Source organism: Equus asinus, chromosome 10, assembly GCF_041296235.1.
Source record: "Equus asinus isolate D_3611 breed Donkey chromosome 10, EquAss-T2T_v2, whole genome shotgun sequence".
NCBI lineage: Eukaryota > Metazoa > Chordata > Mammalia > Perissodactyla > Equidae > Equus > Equus asinus.
The window spans coordinates 58,848,392-58,864,825 of NC_091799.1; the positions used below are offsets into that span (position 1 = coordinate 58,848,392).

The 16,434-nt window shown below is 35.7% G+C and overlaps 1 protein-coding gene across 11 annotated transcripts in view; it reads right to left on the minus strand.

Annotated features, from left to right (window-relative positions):
* ERBIN (erbb2 interacting protein) overlaps positions 1 to 16,434 on the minus strand; it is a 135,605-nt gene that overhangs the window by 42,309 nt on the left and 76,862 nt on the right. For all 11 annotated transcript variants that reach the window (XM_014856374.3, XM_014856373.3, XM_014856372.3 and 8 more), the window contains 7 exons: positions 15,726 to 15,789; positions 13,627 to 13,701; positions 12,829 to 12,973; positions 11,673 to 11,745; positions 11,235 to 11,364; positions 10,799 to 10,914; positions 8,995 to 9,064 (listed from right to left, as the gene is read on the minus strand). In XM_014856374.3, the coding sequence (XP_014711860.1) occupies positions 8,995 to 9,064; positions 10,799 to 10,914; positions 11,235 to 11,364; positions 11,673 to 11,745; positions 12,829 to 12,973; positions 13,627 to 13,701; positions 15,726 to 15,789 (673 nt within the window). The remainder of the gene's footprint in view (positions 1 to 8,994; positions 9,065 to 10,798; positions 10,915 to 11,234; positions 11,365 to 11,672; positions 11,746 to 12,828; positions 12,974 to 13,626; positions 13,702 to 15,725; positions 15,790 to 16,434) is intronic.

Consider the following 16,434-nt stretch of genomic DNA (forward strand, 5'->3'; position numbering starts at 1 on the left):
GGGAACTACCCAATCCTCCCCTCACCTGCCACTATCAATGTATTCCTTGGACTTACTCTTGTGAAACCTTACAGCCAGCTAATTACATCCTTAAAATCTTACTCCCATTCAAACATTTCCTCCATGCCCCGTCCTTTTCCAGTTAACAAATGGCCCTGGCATCTCAAACATCGTCACTGGAAACTTCCCTTGACCTCCTCAGATAATGGAAATGGTAGGTCTACTCCTTTCCCAAAGACAGCGCTTCCCTGAAGCCTTCTCAGATACAGGTTGCTTATTCTCCCACATCTCATAAAACCCCAGGTTAGGAGGTGGAGTTAGCACTTACAAATACTGTGAGATCATTACTCCTCCTCCTCAAGTACAAAAACCTGCTCTTCTGAGGCACATTAAACCCTGCCTCTACCATTCTATCTCCTTCCCTAACACAGTCACGTGCCACAAAATTATGTTTTGGTCAACAGCAGACCACATATATAACAGAGGTCCCATAAGATTAGTACCATGTAGCCTAGGGGTGTAGTAGGCTATACTGTCCAGGTTTGTGTGAGCACACTTGATAATGTTCGCATAAGAACAAAATCCCCTAACAGCTCCTTTCTCAGAGCATGTTCCCCAGGGTTAAGAGACGCATCACTGTATCCACCACCTCCCAGTAGTATCCATCTAGTCCTGATGCTTTTAGGCCAAATCTTTCCGTGGTCTTGGGTAATTCAACAGATATAAAACATAGTCATACTTTCAGTCCAGTGATGAGGAGTGTGCGGGAAGGAGGAAAGAAGTCCACTTAGATGGACATATAAAAGTTATCTGAGAGGCTTTTAAAAACTAATCACCCCTGAAAAGGTTCTAAAGTTAACTGTGGTAATGGCTGTACAACTCTATCAATATATTAAAAACCATTAAATTGTACACTTTAAAATGAGTGAATTGTATCGTATGTGAATTATATTTAAATAAAGGTGTTATAAGAAAACTAATCATCTATTATTTATTGAGTGCAAAGGCAAAAAAGAGATTGAGAACTATTTATTGAGCCTCTTCATTTCTTAAAAACACCTAACTCAAGTGATCTTTATTCTTATTTCATTTCAGATACTCATTTCATTCCCTTGCCATAATTCCTACATATAACCTGTAAATATTCTTCCTCTGAAATCTAAAATCACTCATTAAATAAATATTTACTAAGTGCCTCTTATATGCCAAAGCACTATGACAGGCACTAGGTATAGAGTGGTGAGCTTACAGTATATGAGAGGAGGGATAGGAATAACAAAATAAGAAATTATGCTACGATGTAAGTACAAAACAAAGAGGGTACAGGATGAAGAGAACATACAGGAGGAGGTGTTCACTTACCAGAATCTTGAGTGACTAGGAAAGCATTCCTGAAAGAATACCTTCCTAGATGAGGATGAGTAGGCATTAACTGGGTAAGAAGGGAGAAGAACTCTTGGGGAAATGAGAATGAAAGTGTAAGGGGCAGAGGTGAAGCTAAGAGGATGAGCAGCATCTTGAAGGATATGATATAGAGAAAGGAGAAGCCATGAAAAGGTTTTAAGTATGTTAGTTCTAGAACCAGATTAAAGGATCACTTGAGTTGTAGTGGTTCAGAATGGAATTAGGGTGCTGTAAGATTGGGGGTGGTGGCAACACTGGACGGGGAGACCTGCTAGGAAGCTATGTCAATCGTCTAAGTCAACACTGTCCAACAGAAATAGAATGCGAGACAAAAATGAGAATAGACAGTTAACAATTTTCTAGTAGCCACATGTTTTCAAAAGACAAAAAGAAGTTAAATTAATTTTGATAACACATTTAACTTTACATATTCAAAATATTATAATTTTAGTGTGTAATCAATAATAAAAATTGTTAACATGGTATTTTACATTCTTTTGTCCATGCTAAGTATACAAAATCCAGTGTGTGTCTTACACTTAGAGCACAGCTCAATTTGGACTAGTCACATGACACTAGTTGTCTGCTGCATTGCACAGTGCAGGTCTAAGTGAGAGATGACGGTGGACTGTATTTAGGGACTGTACGAAGTGGGAGCAGGGACAAAACAAAAGCAGAAAAACACCTGAGACATCTAATAGTTAAGACTAAACAGAGCTTGGCAATTAACTGGACTGAAGCATAGAGAGAAAAAGTAGCTACAGGTTATATTCTCAGGTCTCTGTCTCTGGCAACTACTTTTTACTGATCTAGGGAACCCAGGAAAAGACAAAGATTTAGAAAAGATGGAATGTTGTTTTCGGCTGGTTAATTTTGAGACATCTGGGTGGCCAGGTTAAGTAGATGATGTGAATGTGAAGTTCAGGAAAGAGAACCGGGCTGAAGATAATTGTTAGGAATAACGAGGATATCGATAGCAACTGCATCTTTCTTACAGGAAAGCAGAGGGAAAGAAACTAAAGCAGAGTCTAGAGCACCATGAGGGGCACCAACATATAAGGGACTGGCAGAAGAAAAAATCCTGAAAAGGAAACTCAGGAGTGATCAGTCAAAAGGACAAGCAGCAGAGTATGAGAACAGAGGCACCGTGCAGCAACCTCACTCCACTGCTCCCACAGCACTTGCTAATCAACCTCTCCAAGACTGCCACTCCCTTGGACTTTCAACTTTACCATCATCATTCTTTCCCGTCCTTGCTTCTCTTTTTTGTACCTCACCATATCTCCTTAGAGCCACTTTCCCACCAATTACCAAGACCTCCTGCTGCACTGTTCTTCTCTTGCACCTGACTTGGCAAAGCTGTAACCCAGAATCACTCCAATTGTGCACTTTCTCTGTATCACACAACAGAGCAAATAAGTATAACTACAAGTTTGTAGAAACCAACTTCAACAGGGCTCTCAATGTTGCCTGAAAATCCTTCTACATTTCCTAAATTGTATTCTGAAGACACTATCTTCTAAACTTTTTTAAAAATAAAAATAGAATTCAACTGCAAGAATTTGCTACATTCTAAGAGTTTCACCATGTACGTTATACGTCCTCTCTCACAAATTTCTGACCCGAGCTCCCTTCAAGAAGATAAGAATCTCTGCCAGAACTTTTGATTCCATCAGCTAACAGTGCAGTCATCTAACCCTCTCTTGTACCCTTAATCTCATTCTCCACACAGCCTCTTTCCAACAACCTATAAATGTACTCTCTAGTATTAAAGGATTCCTTTTTACTCTGCCCCAGCTACCATTCCACTCCTTTTCTTTCTCATCCAACCTTCTTTTTTTTTTTTTTTTGTGAGGAACATTGGCCCTGAGCTAACATCTATTGCCAATCCTCCTCTTTTTGCTTGAGGAAGACTGTCCCTGAGCTAACATCTGTGCCAATCTTCATCTATTTTGTATGTGAGATAACGCCACAGCATGGCCTGATGAGCAGTGTTAGGTCTGCACCCGGGATCCAAACCCACAAACCCTGGTCCACCAAAGTGGAGCACACCAACCTAACCACCAGGCCGGCCCCTCATCCAACCTTCTTAAAAGACTAATCAATAATCACATGGCTCCATTCTCTCATTTATTTATTCCTTAAACTGCTGCAATATGGTTTCTGACATATATCTCTAAAATTACATTAGCTATAGTCAAGATAGGTTGGCAAGAGAGATCTAACTTGCCAAAATATAATGGATATTTCTCAGACTTTATTTGAACTGACCTGTCACAGCATTTATCCTGTTACAACTCCTTCCTTTAGGCCCATCGCTTCACCCTTAACTTGGAACCACCATCACATAGTTTTCCTTCTACCTCTGTGGCCACTCTTTCTGAGCCTATTAATCCACCTGCCACGTAAATGTTAGTATTCCTCAGGATTCACCCATCTCTAACATTTTAAAAAGTAATTCTTCATAATTCCTTTTGAGAAAATAATAACAGCTATAAAACCATTTCCTAGAAAAAGTGATTAAGATGATGGGCTGAACATATATCTCTCTTCTCATGCTGTAAATCTTTCAAATAAAGAAATTTTACAAATAAACAAAAGGAATAAATCTACAATGGTACTGGGAAAAAGGAAATTATGCCTTCAGGAGCAATTCTGAGAAATTCCTGGAGGTTAGAAATTAAAGGAATGGAGAAACCAAGAGCACAAAAACCACAGCCTAAAAGAAAGTTGGGGGGAGGGGTTGGGGTGGGGGATGATGGCCACTAGAACTGTTCTGTACATGCCTACTTGAAAATACCAAAGGTATTTTAAACTCAACATGCCTAACTGGAACTTAACATCTTCCCCTAAACATATTTCTTTCTCTTGAGGTTCCCTATCTTTGTTATGGTATCCATATCTACCTAGTCACTCAAGCCAAATCTCTGAGGCTCATCTTTGCTTTTACTTTTTCTCACATCCATGCATTCTTCATATGTTCCACTGATGTGACCTTTTAAGTTATGCCTTAAATATATGAGTTTTTCCCTGGCCCTGCTATCATTACTTAATTTGAAGCCAACATTTTCTGTTGCCTTGAGTACGGCAATGCCCTCCAATCAGTCTCCCCTGCCTTCACACTTAGCACCACACTGGCTAAATCCACCTTCCATAATGCAACCCCCAAAGCCCTTCTAAAACATCAATCTGATCATACCATTAGTCTGCTCCTACATAATACTGGTTCCCCCTCTTATAATAGCAGGGTTGCTATGTATCACAGGATCACTTCTTCCTCCTAAACAGATGACATACATAAATAACACATCATGACTATAATAACCAAATGCCCGATTTGCCTGGGACATCCCCATTTTACACATGCTGTTCTGACACAACTATCATAGAGCCCTCTTTCAATATCAGAAGTGTCCCAGTATGGACAATAAATTACACAGTCACCCTAATCACAGCAATTTTCCACTGAGCCTGACTACGGCTTCACAATCCTTAAAAGAATCTTTCAGAAGTCACTTGTAATTGAACAGGATTGGCATGCAAGATAAAGAAATCTATTTACCATCCCTGAAATACAATGCAAGTTCCTTCACACAGCATACGAAATCCTCTATGACCTGGTCCCTAACTACCTCTGTGGCCTAACTTCCTAAGCGTCCATCTCAAGGTTATGCTCTAGTCACAAAGAAGCACTTGTAAAGCTACCAAACGCACTAGACTGCTTCGCCAGGAAGTGCTCAGGCTCATGATCTTCCTTCTAACCAGAAGACTTACCCCTTTCTTTGTTTAAATTATATTATTCTTTTAAGCAATGCGGGCATCTCCTCCTCTGGGAAACCTGTCTTTACACCCCCAAGTTATGCTCCCCTTCTTTGATCCTGAAGCTTGGTCCTACCAAGTCTTTTACCACATGGTATTAAAATGACCTTCTTATTATCCTTATTTGGTCTACCTTAGTCTGCCTGGCACAAAGCAGTTGTTCAATAAATGTCTCCTGAATGAGAATGACAAAATGAATGAGGGAATGAATAATCAATTGTTCTGTTCAAGCCTTCAGAGAGACTCATGAAAATTACATGTACTGCCTATAGGTATATTCCCTATGTAGTTGGTGAAATATCCAGAAGCAATTTATATTCATTATTCATAAGCAAACTACTTTCACATACCTTCTCTTCTCCACTTTGTTCTTTTATAGCAAAATGACTGCGTCATACTGTAAAAGAGGTTTTACAGCTACGTTGGATGTGTTTTACCATTAACTACTTTACTATTTTGTCAAACTGAGGAAAACACATAGCCCTTCTCACTACAATTTTTGTGTTTTTTTTTTTTTTGAGGAAAATTAGCCCTGAGCTAACATCTGCTGCCAATCCTCCTCTTTTTGCTGAGGAAGACTGGCCCTGAGCTAACATCCGTGCCCATCTTCCTCTACTTTATATGTGGGATGCCTACCACAGCAGGGCTTGCCAAGCGGTGCCATGTCCGCATCTGGGATCCAAATGGGCTAACTCCGGGCTGCTGAAGCGGAACATGTGCACTTAACTGCTGCGCCATCAGGCCAGCCCCACAATTTTTGTTTTAAAGTAATTAAATGAGAAGCAAGAAGAGGAGAATAAGAGAATGCTGTAAGTATGAAGAAACTGTATTAGATACTACATAATTTCACTAATATGAGTCATCTGGCATGATTTGCTGGCATCGATTTGTCCACAATACTGCTATTACACTAACAGTCACAGAGGACTCACAATCGGGAGCTACTGTCTCATTCATACTGTAGTAAGTAACAAGCATAGCCAGGGTTCAGCAAATATTCTGTGAATCCAGCTGCAAAATTTCAAATCAAGTTTCAAACGTAAATATTCAATGAAGAGGATTAGACAGTTAAGACTTCTACATATATGAACTGATACATTTAATAGATGCAGTAATCATTTGTGTTCAAGCCCTAATAAAAGCAAAGGTATCATCAATTGAATATTTCCTTCCATAACCTGCAAGTTAAGTTAATACCACAGTCTGATTCATAAGTACGGGTTGACGTTAACTTAAAGCTTTTAGGATATTAATAAGAGTTAGGTGGAAAGGGGTCCTCAGTTAAGAAGTTTGGAGAATCCTGAAATACAGACAAGTGGGTTTCTTTACTGTGGTATCACATTAGGGTTGTTAATATAATCCAAAAGAGGGATATAACACAGTCTCCCCCAAGCAAATTTGACTACGGAACTTATGAATATCATATAAGACCAGTGTATCCAAACCTTGGGAAAATACACCTTTAGATAAATTACTATAAGGTATTGCTCAAAGGCAATTATGAAGCGTTAATTTATTTAAAAGATCAGCAAATTGTAAATTCTGCTTTGTTAAAAAACATTGACCTGCAAGAAATACCTGAGAATAGATATGGAAAACAGATTTCCTTATACTTCCAGATAATAAGTTAGCTCTTAGTTTTTTTCTTTAATTTTTATTTAAGACTTACAATCCGTTAGTTTGATGACATTATACACGACATTTTCTATCTATTAAAGTAGAAGGTTTACAACAATCTACATTGTGAATCCTTAGACTGAGAATCAGACATTTCAAATTAAATCCAAAATACATTTTGCCGATGTTTTTAACAGGTGAACTTTTAGCTATTGCTTGCGAGCATAAAATACTAACATTTAATTCAAAGACCAAGCAAATATACGAAGCTATATTATTAACTGTACAAATGGACACTTAGCTAGAGTACTAAGACATCTTCATTGTCCTGACCTTCTTGCCTTCCATGCACTACACCACACTGGATTCAGGCTTTCATCCCACCATTTCACTAAAACTACCATTCTTAAGGTGAGTAATTACCTCTATCTTGACAAACCCAAAGGCCAATTAGCAGTTCTCTTCTACCTGACCCACCAGCAACATTTGACATAGGTGATTTTTCTTGAAGCACTTCCTTCAGTTGGCTCTCTAGATAATACACTCTTCCATTGGCTGGTTCTTCTCATTCTCTTTTTGGGGTCCCCTTCATCTTGGAGCTCAATCTTTGACCTTTTCTTCTCTATCCTCTCTTCCTAGTAATCTCATACACTTCCATGGTGTTAAATCTCCTCTTTACAATGTTGATTCCCAAATTTTATCTCCAGCCAATACCCAAGTTCCAAAGATAGATATTCAACTACCAACCTGACATTCCTACTTTAACATCTGATAAGCTACTCAAATTTTAATAAAACTATTAATTTTATCCTCAGACTTATTCCTCTCCCACCTTCTGTATCTCAGAAAACAGCAATGCCAATATTCCACTTTCTCAGGTTAAAAACCTAAGAGCCATACTTGCTTCTGTTCTTTCTCACAAGTTCCACATTCAGTCCATCAGTAAGTCCCTTTGGCAATATCTTAAACAAATCCGAGCTCTTCCCACCATCTCCACTTTTATCACACTAGTCAAAGCCCAGCAGCATCTCCTTCTAAACTACTGCAACAGCCTCCTTATTGAACTCTCTGCTTCCACTGCCAAACAGCCCACTCTCACCCTCAGCACCCACAATCCATTCCTCCCACAACAGTCGGGATGATCTTCTAAAAATGGAAATCACATCTTGTCATTTTCTGGCTTGAAATACAGATTTCTATCTAACTCAGAGTAAAACCCCAAGTGATTAGTATGGTATACAAGGTCCTATGTATCTAGTCCCAGTTTTCCTCTCTGATCTAATCTTATATAATTCTCTCCCTTGCTCACTACATTCCAGCCCTCTAGGCTTTCATCTGTTCCTCAATTACAGTGAACTCAATCCAATATTAGGGCTTTTATTCTCAGTATTCTCTAAACGCACCCCCTATTCCAACTCACCACCCCAGTCTATGCATGGCTCACTCTTAATTTCATTTGAGAATCTGCTCTACTGTTCCCTTCTTCAGAGAGACACTTCCTAAATTATGCTATTTAAAATAGGATGTATACTATCTCCAATCCTGCTATTCTTCTAATGCCTATCAACCTTTATTTTTCTTTGTAGCTCTGAAATATTCTTACATAGTTACTCACTTTTCTCTCTCGCCCATGAGGATGTAAACTCAATGAGAACATAAGATTCCATTTGCTTCACAAACATATCTCTAGCTCCCAGAGCAGTTCATGGCCTACTGTAAGCTTTCAAAAAATGTTTGTCAAAGGACAAAGAGTCCAAGGAATATCTCTTCATTCCTTAGAAACACTTCTTTAAGGTTTGTGAAAATGCTCAATTAGAAGTATAATTTAAATTATCAAAATGCCACAGATATATGCCATAGAGGATCACTATAAAAACTTTAAAGTTAGGAGGTATTGTGTCTGATTTCCTAATCTATCTTTTTACAGATTTAGAAGAAATTAGACAAGTCCAAGAGAATTTATTGTTTATGAACCTGAACAGATTCCAGAAAAACTATCGTTATCTAAATACTAAGATTTTCCTTATATATATAAAATACATTTTTACATGTGTACCAGAGTATAACTGCTCTTAAATGATCCTATGTAAATTAGAATGCATAATTGTATAGCACAATTGAAATTCTTCTTATTTAAAAAATTAGAATGCCCACCTGATTATCTGAGAGCCACATAGCAGTCAATTGCTGTAGTTTTGTAAAGCTAAAGGGCAAATTCTTTAATCTGCGGGGGGAAAAAAATACAAACAAAAATTAAACTTTAAAATGAGAAATTAAAATATGAGAGCTAAATCTAACAGTCTTCTAAACAATGTTATATTATTGCATATGAAAAGAGAAGAAAAATAGTTAATTCAGGAGAAAATCCAATACAGGTCTTGGAACAGGCCAAAAGATAAAATATCCAGTTTTATAAGAATTAGTTTTAAAAATATAATTCTTTGATTTAATCAATTCAGCTGGGGGGAGAGGGAATGAATAATCTAATAACCTCAAAAATAACAACAATAATCTGCTAAGAAAAAAATGTTAACTCTCCCTACCTTAAGGCAAAGACAAGGACACATTAAGTAATGTCTCATAAAATTGCTTTGGTTATTTTATTTGTATTTAGAGAGAAAAAACTGTTTAGGAAGCAGTCTTAGTGATTGTTATGAAAACTGCACTGGTCTATATTTCATTGTGAACTACTACTTTCATGCTAAAGAAGACTATTTCAACATTATAATGACTAAAACAAAGTAATATACTCATTAGAATGGAGCCCCATTTAAAACAGAATGTCTACTTAAACCTTCTATCTTAGCCTCCAATGTCTATCTTCCAAGGGAATTTGTTAGAACCTAGGGCTCTAATTTAGAGTACAAAGTATGAGCCAAAACAGGGATTTACTTAAAAACAAAAATAGGCAGTGGTTCTTCTTAAATAAAATGGAACAATCAGAATACTCTAACTAGTCAGAAAACTGGGTTTACATTAAAGCTCTAACCTTACAAGCTAAGTAAGTCACCTTAAACCCGAGTCTTAATTTTCTTCCTCATAATAATGGGAATAGCTGTTGTACTATTTCATAGGGTTGTTTTGAATACTTTGTTAAGACGCTATGAAAACAAAATGTGAAAATGCTCTACAAACACTCTTTTATCATTATCAGTATCTTTACTTCAGGAAAAATTATGGACAATCTGTTCTTAACTTAAGCATTATTCTAGTTTAGCAATCCTACTGACCTATTTGCTCTGCACCTTGGCTGTGTTGTTCAAGCTATGTGAGTGGGTGCCTAATCACACCTCTGCCCACAAAAACACAAGGAGTAGATTAATTAAAAGAACCGGAAGGTGAGAGGATGGCACAAAAAGAACGGGCAGGGTTCTACTCCGCTGTACACAGGGTTGCTAGGAACTGGAATTAACAGGATGGCACTAACAACAAAGATTAGATTACAAGCTGCTTTGGGGGCCAGCCTGGTGACATAGAGGTTAAGTTCACATGTTCCACTACAGCGGCCCGGGGTTCGCAGGTTTGGATCCTGGGTGGACACCTAGCACTACTCGTCAAGCCACGCTGCAGCGGCATCCCACATAAAACAGAGGAAGATTGGCACACATGTTAGCTCAGGGCCAATTTTCCTCCCTGGGGGAAAAAAAAGGCTGCTTTGTTCAACAGCAGTATTAAGGTCAAGATGTGACTTTAGGAATAAAAAAGTTATGATAAGGAGAGACTAAAGGCTGTATTGCTAAAGTCGACACAAAATGAACTGCGACAAATAATCACGGTATGATAATTAACATCAGGTAAAATTAGATCATTATTTCAAATAAAATTCTATTTTAAAAATATAAATAAATAATATGTATGAAAAGAACATACATTAGATTTTCTATCACATATAACAAAACCTTAATTTCATCCAATCACTGTCTTCTATAAACCAACTGACGAAGACATTATTACAAACCTATTATCACTCAAATTAATGACTTTTAATTTTTGCATATCACCCATTTCCTCTGGAAGTGTCTCAAGTTTATTGGAATGGAGAAACAACACAGTTATATTCTTCCAGCTTCCAATCTGAAAGAGAAACACAAAATTGGGGATCAAAAATTTGGCCTACTGATTAATACACCTAAGTAAAATACCATTTTCAAAAGTTATGAAAAATACCCATTTTATAAGAGGAATTAGATTTTCCCTTTACAATTAGTAATCTTCAGGTATGACAAAAAGTATTTAGGTATCTCCTGTAAGTCAATATAGCTAATTATTATTCAGAAAATAAATAATTTAGTTACATAACTATTTCTGGAAGAAAATAAATAAAACCACCCTGGATAGCTATAATAAACAATTAGGAAAAAATGAAAATTAGAAACAAATTTAAAATATAGTACCTCTGGGGGTAACTGTTGTAAGTAATTATGATCTGCAGCAAAGGTTCTTATATTAGTAAGCTGCCCAATAGATGAAGGCAAAGCTTCAATCTCATTGAAGCTACAATCCAGTTCTTCTATTGATACTAACCTTTAATTAAAAAAGAAAACATACATTTAAGAAAAGATTTCCTATATATAATCCAAAACTTAAGAATATATGAACATTTGAACTTGACTTTAACAAACCTAGCACAACTCTATTTGCACTAAGCTAAAACGGCACCAATAAAAATTGGCCTATCTTTATTGTAAATATACCCAACCTGTAATCAACTGCTTATTTAAATATTTATGGGATCTCCTTTAGATGCTATGTACGCAATTATTTGAAAATATATATGGCATGCTGAAGTGAAAATAAAATCTTCCAGATCTATTAATTTATAAAACTCTTACCCTCCTATAGAGTCTGGTAGATACATTAATTGATTTTCATCTATTTTAAGAGTCGTTAGATTCTTCAATGAACCTATTGAGGGAAGAAATAATACACAATTTTCCAGCTTGAACTAGAAGCAAGTCAACAGCAGTCAATGTGAGCTCATATTACATTTGACATGAATCATAAAGAACTTTCTTAATCAACCTATCTAAAAGAGACACCACCCCAACTCCATTATGCTCTATTCTCTTACCTCTGTTTTCAATTTTCACCTACATATTACCTCTTACCATTCATGTATATGTTTATGTATCTATTTAATCCCCCCTAAAACGTGAGCTTCAGAAGAGATGGGACTTTTTGTCACCTTTCTTCATTGCTGTAGCCCTGGCTCCTTAAACAGTGCCGTGGCATAGGGAAGACACACGATACAAACTGCGGTATTATAGATTAAATAAATGGTAGTATGAAGTGTATAACAAACTATTCTAATGTATACTAAAGACTAAAACAAATAATGGAGTTTAACTGAAAATTTAAAGTGCTGAATAAATTATAGTAGAATTTGCAAAATGTAACCTGAGCTTAAACTACATAATTCAATTGAAAAATATGTAAAAATATGTTTTGCTTTTATATTTAAACATCATGAAGATGCCAAGCTTTAAATTTTTGACTCTTTAATCAAAATAATTCAGTTTCCTCGAATCATCAGACAAGCCAACTACACAAATACAGACTCTCATAGGATTTGCTAAACTGAGAGTCTAAAATGAAGTCAGACTAGGGGCCGGCCTGGTGGCACAGTGGTTAAGTTCACATGTTCCACTTTGGTGGCCTGGGGTTCGCAGGTTTGGATCCCGGGTGTGGATCTAGCACCACTCATCAAGCCACATTGTGGCGGCATCCCACAGAAAACACACGAACACTGGCACAGACGTTAGCTCAGGGCCAATCTTTCTCACACACAAAAATAAATAAATAAGTAAGTAAAAATGAAGTAAGAATGAAAAATATTACCACGTAAAGGCTATGATTAAGAGTTAAACCAAGTGTGGACAAATTAACCTCTGTTTTAAAGAAGCTCTGAATCAAGCAATGGCAATAACTTAATTTCTCAGATTTTACATTAGTAAAAATTAATTACATGAATTAGAAAGTGATACAAACCAATAGTCTCAGGCAGTTGTTGAAGTGAATTGCTTGATAACAGGAGGTCTTGAAGATTTTCACATGCTGAAATTCCTTCTTCAACCATTTCAATATTATTTTTAGAAACATCCAAATATGTGAGCTGTTTCAAACTACCAATAAACTACACATAAAAAAAGGAAATGTAATGATTCTACCAACAGTAAGTAATTTGTAAAAAGTCTAGGTAGTAAACCTAAGACCAAGTTATAATTTATAATTAAGTGTTTATATGGGGGAGAAGATTCATAAAATTTTTTAAAATGCCATTAGTAATGTATTCAGTAATAAAGCTAAGAGCTCCTACTAATTTTAGCCCAGCAGATCGACAACGGGCATACATTGTTCTTTGGAAACTCAGTTGTCCATCATTGGCTAGAGAGAGTACATATGGGGATTCTTATGACTTTAGGTCTGGAAATGAACAAAATGTCAGTTGATAAGACAGAAACTACATGGAAAATATCCTACTTTAACAATTCCCTAGAAAAACTGAATTAGAATATAAAGTCAATTGCAACCACTGGCAAGGAGCTACTCCACAGTATTAAAAAGAGACTATTTTACAAAAGATTACGGAAATTTTTTAATTTTAATCAAGAATGTGTTGGTAGTAAAAAAAATAAAATTTGTTTCTACCTATCTACTATATTAAGAATTAAAAAACCATCCTTTGTTTTGTTTTACTAATTAAAAGTAATTTAAAAATGTATAATTCACAAAACTGCAAAGGAAAGACAGCAATAAATGAAGCCATTTAAAATTTGATATACATACCCCTGGAATAAAAGTCAGTCTATTACCATCCATCCAAAATTCTTTCAATCCACTTAGTTGCTCAAGTACTTCAGGCTGTTTGTATAAGGAGGGGAGGAAGGAAAACCCAATAATTTACTTGAATGTCTTTATTAGGCAAAAGAAGCCCTTTGGAATTTCTAATGTTAACTTTTAGTTTAAAACATTAAAAAAATAAGGGAGAAAAAAAAACAGAGCCAAGACTTAAGCCCTTCCACTATATTATAGTTATTCCAGTAACAGTACTAAAGGAGAACTCAAAGATAGACTTACCATAACAGTAGATTGCATAAAACTCATTTAAACTTTTGATTATATAAAAAGCTCAAGTATTTATACAATTAATAAATAAATAAAAATAAGACCCACTGCTTTGAAGAGTACAATAAAAAGATATTCTCAATCATTATCTGTAAAAACATGCAGCCTTTTAAGAAATCTTAGGAAAACCACAAAGATATTCTCTGGTGACGAAGAGGGAAGGAAAAAAAGAAATAAGGCAACATACATCTGAAATGTCCAACAATGAGAGAAAAGTAAGCAAGCCAAGGCATAACCACATAAGTGTATTCTGTTACTTTAAACTCCTAGGCATTACATGGCGGAGTATTACTTATAATATAGTGCTGAGGACCAAAAAATGAATCAAAGAGTTGTGGTGGACCTTGGTATTCAGGCAAGATTTCATCTTGGGCATTTGCCCTCAGAGGCTCTTCTAAATGCGTGCTTTGAAGATATTTGTCACCCACTCAAACCTGTGTCCAATCATTGACATTGTGATGGCATACAGTACCATCATACCTAAACATCATAATAACATGAGCGATACATAAAATGCACGTTATTCAGATTGACTGTTAACAATATAAATATAGGTAAGAATTCTAGGTATAACTTGGATTAAAAGAGATCTCCTTTTGTGGTTTACCTATTATAATTCTAATCATAAGTTTTTAAAAAATGTATAATGTTGGAAGACTAAAATGGTATGAAAGTTAATGATTTTGAATGCCGTTCTGATTCTTAAAATTAAAAATAATTAAAAATTTTCAAATAGTTTATGTGAAAATAGATTAATACATATAAAATGAACACTGAGAAAGAATACAACAGCTAGATAATTTAACAAATATAGAATATGTACTTTCTCACATTGAGTAAAAACTTCCACAACATACAATAAAACCCACCATAAACTATCTGCAATTAAAATATAATAAATAATATGAAAGAGAGTATTTCAGAAAAAACATGAGGCATCTAAAACACCATGCTCCTCCACTGACTTTAGATGAAAAGCCATCTATTTAGTGAGCACATGTACACTCCAACACCCACAGGGTAACCCTCCAGCTGACAGCACAGAAACCCCTGTTCTTAAGACTACCATTTGAAATCTATCACACTTTTTAAAAACAAACTTGTAAACACAATGTAAAAATTTTAATGATAATGATATTCAGGTTAGTGAATTCCTCTTCAAGAAAATATCTAGCTTATTTTCTGAGTACTCTAAGACAAATGACAAGACAAAAAACTGCTTTAATACTCCTCTCATTTTTTGATTCAACATCATAGTACACTTTGCACAGAAACCAAAAACACAATCCAGAGATCTCATCACCAACTCAAAAATAACAACTGCTTCACTGAACATCTTCTCTTTAACTAGTAAGTAAATTATAGAAAGTATTTTATCATTGAACAAATTCCTAAGCAATACCCCCAGGGAGTTATTTTTGACTCAGAATTACTTTTCCCGATACATGCTACTCTCACGAAAGTTTGTTTTTCCCTTATAATCTCTCTCATTTTCTACTTTCTGTGCCTAAAAGCTTTTAGTTACCTTTTCCATGGGTTTCTCATTAATTTTAAGTTTTATCCTCCCTACTGTTAAATGTTTCTATCTGTCTGGTTAATTTTCCCTATTAAGAACTTTCATATCTTCTCTCTCAAAATTATGTGTATATCTTTACCCAATTTTATAATTAAAAAATGCAGAGAAATAGATATTTTAATATTCACATTTTGTTCTTAATCAAATATAAGATTCATGGCAAGTAAGAATGGTGAGAACTTACCACTTCTGTGAATTCATTACTTCCCAAATCCAGTCTTTCCAGCTGGGTCAGTCTATTCATGGTTCTATGCACAATGGATTAACAAAGAATTAAGTATACAAAAATATCAATTACATGAAAGCTTTCAAAATTAACAGTGAAAAACATTCTTACATAATATCTAATGATGTACAAGCTTTCACATGTTAACAAAATAAAAACTTTCTAAGAAAAGAAATCTCATATTTAATTTCTAAATAAAATGAAGTAAGTTATCAATTATTCTTCAATTTTGGCTTCTTAGCAGGTTTTCATTTCTACTCTTAAGAAGTAATCACAGGGGGCTGGCCCCATGGCGTAGTGGTTAAGTTAGGCATGTTCTGCTTTAGCAGCCCAGGTTTGCAGGTTCAGATCCAGGGTATGGACTTACACCACTTGTCAGACACACTGTGGTGGTGATCCACATACAAAGTGAAGGAAGATTGGCAAAGATGTTAGCTCAGGGCTAATCTTCCTCAGCAAAAGAAAAAAGTAGTCACAGTAAATTTAAACCCACAGGCCAGAATATGAGTAACTGATTTTTATTTTTTCATAAAATAAATTTTCATATAGTACAAATCAACTAATGAATTAGACTGTTTGGCAGCTACATAGTAATTACTACTATTTTTCAAGACTGTATTTATTTGTAAAACTTCAAGATTAACTCTAAAAATTAATAATCAGAATT